Source organism: Mus caroli, chromosome 11 (assembly GCF_900094665.2).
Source record: "Mus caroli chromosome 11, CAROLI_EIJ_v1.1, whole genome shotgun sequence".
In the NCBI taxonomy this organism is placed as follows: Eukaryota; Metazoa; Chordata; class Mammalia; order Rodentia; family Muridae; genus Mus; species Mus caroli.
The window spans coordinates 49,294,155-49,300,335 of NC_034580.1; the positions used below are offsets into that span (position 1 = coordinate 49,294,155).

A 6,181-nucleotide genomic window follows, 5' to 3' on the forward strand; every position below is an offset into this window, starting at 1 on the left:
AAAAAAAAAAAAAAAAAAAAAAAAAAAAAAAAAAAAACAAAAAAAAAACAACAAACCTGTTCTTTCATCCAGAGAGCTGGGGATTGGATGGGTTAACAACCTGATGATCTGTGTTATCTGTTGGCCATATCAAGCTCTTACAACCAGAGAAGTGTCTAATAGTCCAAAAGACCTCTACTTTATCTGTTGGCCAGCCCTGAGGCCCTCAAGCAAGTACAGGTAGCCTATCTCTAGAACCCATCTTCTTGAAAAAAATGACATGTACCCTGAGTTGAGTTGTGATGTAATTATGCTTCCTTGTGCACTGGGAATTGTATTAAACCAGGACTGCCTCCCCTATTATACTGAGCTTAAATACATTAGGAATAAACTACCTGGTATTTAGACTCCCTAAAGTCTGATCCAGGTGGGCATAGTCAATATATACCAGGTTTTGTTCTTCTTCTTTTTTTTTAACATAACATTATTATTGATTTTTCTGGGACTTTTCACATCACTTTCTAGTTCTTCCGTGTATGCTCCCATCCGTGTAACATCCCCTCAAAAATAGTAAAGGTAAGAATAAAAAAATAGAAAAAAAAAACCCAGTTTGTATTATCTATACACTCACTGGAGCATGATGAAACTCATGATCAAATGTGCCTTCTCCCCCTGCACCCTGCCAGAAACCATCAATTGGGGAGAGCCACACTACAACATCCCCATCACTTTTTAAGGGTTCTCTTCCATAGCTTCCTGTCTAGACTGTTACTCTGGAGGGGGCGGGGTAAGGGGGAAGACATCAATATGGCTTTAGGCAGCAGTCTGGATGTGGTGCAGTTCACCTCCTGGTCTGACACCTGCAGGGACAGAAAGGCTTTTGACTTAAGCTGGTTTTATTCTTGCTGTTTCTTATATTTCCAGATCTAGTTGCTCCCAAGTTTCAGGCCTCCCACAAATCATTTAAGAACTGCAGTGGGTTACTGTCTTTGTTTTCACAAGTCTCCCTAAGCAATGAGAGGACCCAGGGGACTTGTTCTATGAGTGAGAGACTCTCCATTTTCATATTATGGGTATGACTCAAGAAGGAATGTTGGACTGTGATTATCAATTAGAGTGCAGCAAGACTTTGAGATTCTTGCCTGAAGGACCCTTTTTCTTTCTTCACATCCCTGGGACACAGAGCCTAACACAGTAAGATGCTCGGCCAGTACTAAGTCAGTGACTCAAAACATCAAAATGTCTAAGCAAGCAAGAATGCCCATAAAGAGCCCTCTATTCTTTACAAAGTTATATTTTCATGAGTAAAAGGCTGGCATAAGTATGTCTATGGGCCCATTTTCAATTGTAAATTTCAACATAATTTTATTATGCAAAGTGTTTGTACTCATATACATAATATTGGAGTCTTAGGATGAGAGACGGGCTGAGTTGGTAAAGTGTTTTCCGAGTAGGCATAAGGATCTGAGTTCAGCTCCCCTGTATCTACTTTAAAAGCTGACGTGGCAGTGTGCATCTGTAGCACCTTGCTGGGGAGGCAGAGACAGGAAGATGTTTGGAGTATGCCAGCCGGGTAGTCTAATCAAATCAGTGACTCCAGGTTTGCTAACAGACTGAGCCTGGAAACAAAACCAACAGAAACAGTGCAAGTTAAGAAGGTCCAGTGGTGACTCTCCTCCACACACATTCGTACTCCATATCACATGCACAGTATTGGGGTGTCACAGAGAAGCCTCAAAGCTCCTGTAATGTCATCTCTACAGAGTGAGTTTTCAGTGTTGTCAAATGCTATTTTTTTTTTTTTTTAGAATAAAAAGGAGGTTGCCACGTGCTCAATATTCTATGAGATGAAGCCACCTTCTAACAAATCTACCCTTTGTTTTCCTGCACTGAGTGAGGCTAAGCCCCAGCCCCCATCTTCACCCACTGAGTTTAGAAACCTAAAACTCTATGGCTAGGGCTTCCTGCAGAGCTCAGAACAGCAGGGAGTGAGTACCAGGTGTGGGGATGGTCTAACTAAAAAGCAATAATGAGAGAGACAGAGAGGCAGAGAGGCAGAAAACAGAGAGACAGAGAGACACAGAGTCAGAAACATACAGAGAGAGAGAGACAGAGAGAGAGAGACAGAGACAGAGACAGAGAGGCAGACAGAGAGAAACAGAGAGAGAGAGAGAGAGAGAGAGAGACAGAGACAGAGACAGAGACAGAGACAGAGACAGAGACAGAGACAGAGAGAGACTGTAAAACCACCTAAGGAGCTTGGGTTCAGTAGTCCATAGGAAACCCACATAGCCAAGGCCCTACTCGACAGGCCCAGAACGGCCCACCATCTTCCCAGAAGCCCTCGCGGCCGGGCCGTAAAAAGCGGGACTGAGGCAGCCTCGGCAGGGTGTTGCACTGTGGGTGGCCAGTACCTCGTGAAGGCAATGGACAAGATATGGCATATGGGGCCCAGAGGGGACTATACCCGCAAGAAGAGGTCTGGTAAAAGGCTCAACCTCACCCCGAAGCCAGACCTGGCCCTCCCTGGGAAGACAGCGGCCCTGCCAGGTTGAAGCTCAATGGGCCCGGGGTGGTGGGTGGGCCTCGGCAAGGGCTGAGGAGGGCACGAGCAGGTCCCCTGAAACGCCACCCTCCCACAGGTCTGAAGGGAAAGGGCAAAGAGCAGGGATTGCGGAAGATTACTGAGAATGAGGAATTGAGCAGGCTCGCAGGTAGCAGCTCACAGCGGCCAAGGTGGGTAGCCTAGGCTTAACAGCCCTGAGCAACTTGGCTTTCTCGGGAAGAAAAGTTTTGTTTCTGCTTAGTTGCCTCTTCTTCGAGGAATCAAAGAAGAAAATGAATACTCTGGTTCTGCTCCTAAGACACAGACCCAGAAATTCTCATGTCTTTTTCTCGAATATGTGTGTTATGATGTGTGTGTGTGTGTGTATATATATATATATATATATGCATATATGTATCTATCACATATGTGTGCATATATTTTTATGAGTGGCAGGATCTCATGTAGCCCAGGCTGGCCTCTTAATTCCCTATTAATAGAGATTGACATTAATAGATTTTCATGCCTTCACCTCCCAAATCTGAGATTATAGACTTGTGCCACCATGGCCCACTTTAAGGCTCGGTGCTACCAACTGAGCTTTAGTCCCCAGTCCAGACAGATTCACTGTATTAATGAAGGCTTGCCAAGTTACCTAAAAGTGACACAGAAACTCTAAGGAAAACAACATTGAGCTTTTGGTGCAAATCTTGAAATCACTTTTCCAAGAACCCCTTTAAAGTAACTTCCAGATTTTACTTTTTGTTGTTTTTGTTGTTGTTGTTGTTTGAGATGGGCTTTCTCTGTGTAGCCCTGACTGTCCTGGCGCTTGCTCTGTAGACCAGGCTGACCTTAAATTCCCATGTCCTCCTGCCTCTGCCTTCCAAGTGTTGGGATTAAAGGCGTGTATCGCCACACCTGGCAAACTTTCAGATTTTAAACAACAAAGAGACAGTCAAATCCAGATGGTATAAACTGAACTGTTGTGTTTGTTCGCAGTCCGGTAAGTGTTACAGGAGGGGAACACCTGCAAGAAAATAGCCCTGGCCAAGAGACCCCAGAGGAAAAGACGCCACTGAGTGTATGTATGTTTCTCCTAGCATTCTTATATAGAGGCAGTGTTCACCAGTATTAGGAGAGCTGTCGCAATGGACCTCAGAATGAAAGAATGAAGTATTCTTTGTTAATAGATATCAAATGATTTTTAGTGTTTTTATTACATTGATATACATGTCTTTGTCTAGTCAGTTCATAATTACCCCCTTCTGTCTTCTTCACATCTTTTGGTGAATTTTGGGGAAATGTCACTGGTTAATGTTCTATTCTGCAGATTCAAAATTTTACTATTTTAAAGCCACTTTCCTGTTTTCCATTTGACTTTGTCTATTAGCAACTAGAAACATGATTGATCACTAAGGATTTAGTTTGCTGCAGAGCATTCTAATGTTCTCTTAATATAATCTACAACTTTTTGAGACATGATCTCACTGTGTGGCAAAGGCTAGTTTTAAACTCTCAATCCTTCTGCCTCAACCTACCAGTCCTGTGTTTAGGAGATGGCTGTTCACAGACAACATTTTAAAAATAATTCTTACGTAATGTTTTAGCAGTACACAGTGAAGTATTCTATATAGATGATCTAAATATTCAAAATAGTACACTGAAAGTTTCTTCAGATTTCTATCTATTTCTTTGTGCTCCATTTTTTTCTGTGCTTTAAAAACATTTTACAACTTATGCATTACCTTGTTATTAAGGTCTTTAAAGTATTTATACTATTTTAATGTCTCCATAGTGGTTTATCTAATAGACATACCGAAGTGTATTTGACTGTTTCCTGGAGACTAGGAGGCTGAGTACCCAAGGTTTTGCTTCTTGTAGGCATCGTTGTGTGTGTCTCAGATTGTTACTCTAAGATAAATACCAGGAGACCAAAGGGTTGATGTGTTTGACATTTTGTGATTCATGCTGGCAAACTGGCATACTCTTATTCAAAATGAAAACAGCATGTTACTTTATTTTCCAGTTGTTTGAATGCTAATGATGCTGGTCCTTTTTCCCCCTCATTATGGTCCATTTGTATTTTTTCTGTTATGAAATATCTGTTTATTATATACTGAAGATAGTCTACACACATAAGAAATAATTTAATTGACTTGTGAGTCTTTAATTTTATTATTTTGGACTTACGTATAATTTTTTTCTTTTGATTTTTTCCCTCTTTTTTTTAAAGGGTGAGAAAAAGTCCTTCCTTCTTTCCTTCTTCCTTTTTTTCCCCCTCCTTCCTTAGTTATCAGAGAAATATTCACCTTTAGTCAGGCTGTAGTGGTATACGCCTTTAATTCCAGCATTCAGGAGGCAGAGGCAGAAGGATCTTTGAGAGTCTGAGGACAGCTTGGTCTACAAAATGAGTTCCAGGACAGCAAGGGTTACACAGAGAAACCCTGTCTCAAACAAAACAAAACAAAGAAAATTCAGATATATCTTCTACTATCTAACCTCATGACATTGAGTTGACTACTGCTAGTTCTCCATGTTTATTCATAGTAATTTTCACATTTATTTTTAGATTTTATGTTAAATAGCAGATTATCTGTGATCAATATTCGGAAATAATCTGATACACTTATGAAGTTAACATACAAAGTTGACACTCATGTTTCAAACCAAATCAAATATTATAAAGACAAATTAAAATATAGCCATCTCATTCATAATTTGTACTCTCTCTATCTTTAATTCTTATTCTACATAGGAAACAGTGACTGATACCTTTGAGATTGACAGCTTGTCGTCGAGTACTGAGCTAGTTTCAGGTAAGATTAACATAACAGCTTTTCACCTTTCCTTCAAACGTGGGCACTCGTGTATCTCTTGACTTCTCATATCAGTGGAAGAGAAGATGTCTTTCCCCTAGTCCAACATGAACCCTTTTGACTGGGTTCTAGGCCTCATTCTCACTGTCTCCATGCACACACCAGTAAATGTGAAATGACAGTTGTGACGTGTGACAAAAGAAAATGACTTGAATGTAATTAATTACACTTTAGCTAGAAATATGAGGAAATGCTTCCAGGCAAGGATGGTGACTGAACTGAGATCAGAAGGTGAGTAGAGATCATCTCCACAGAGAGAGAGGGAGGAGAGACATCCACTTGGAAGATACAGCGGGCACAATGATGTTGCCGGTACCCAGATCTGGAAGAGGCACGGCAGGCATACTGCTGGACATCATAGCAAGCAAGCCCAGGACAGAGCAAAGTACTGCTCACCTGTGCAGGAATCACTCCCCTGCAACTCAGGGATGCATCATGCCTTGAGTGGACCTCCCAGTGTGGAGGTCTAGGATGATAAGGAAATGCAGTGGTGCCTCTTGATTCTGAGCTGAGAGAATATAAGAAAATCTGAAGTTTTACTTCATGAGCCCCTTTGAAAATCATCAAGCTAGACACCAGATGCCATGGAACCTGAGTGTGTATGTAGATTTTCAAGATAGCTGTAGTCACCACATAACTTGTTAGATTTGTCTTAATCAGTGGTGGTTTCATTCAAAGAAGAGGGCACTGAGCTGGGTGTGGTGGCTGGCGCACGCCTTTAATCCCAGCACTCGGGAGGCAGAGGCAGGCGGATTTCTGAGTTCGAGGCCAGCCTGGTCTA

General features: G+C 41.7%; 1 protein-coding gene across 1 annotated transcript in view; it reads left to right on the forward strand.

The window, feature by feature from the left end:
• The first annotated feature begins 2,365 nt into the window (after nt 1-2,365).
• Nucleotides 2,366-6,181, forward strand: part of Meikin (meiotic kinetochore factor) — a 38,324-nt gene continuing 34,508 nt past the window's right edge. Inside the window, exons 1-4 of the mRNA XM_021177911.1 lie at nt 2,366-2,529; nt 2,622-2,715; nt 3,524-3,605; nt 5,280-5,340. Coding sequence (XP_021033570.1) covers nt 2,406-2,529; nt 2,622-2,715; nt 3,524-3,605; nt 5,280-5,340 — 361 coding nt within the window. The 5' untranslated portion in view covers nt 2,366-2,405. The remainder of the gene's footprint in view (nt 2,530-2,621; nt 2,716-3,523; nt 3,606-5,279; nt 5,341-6,181) is intronic.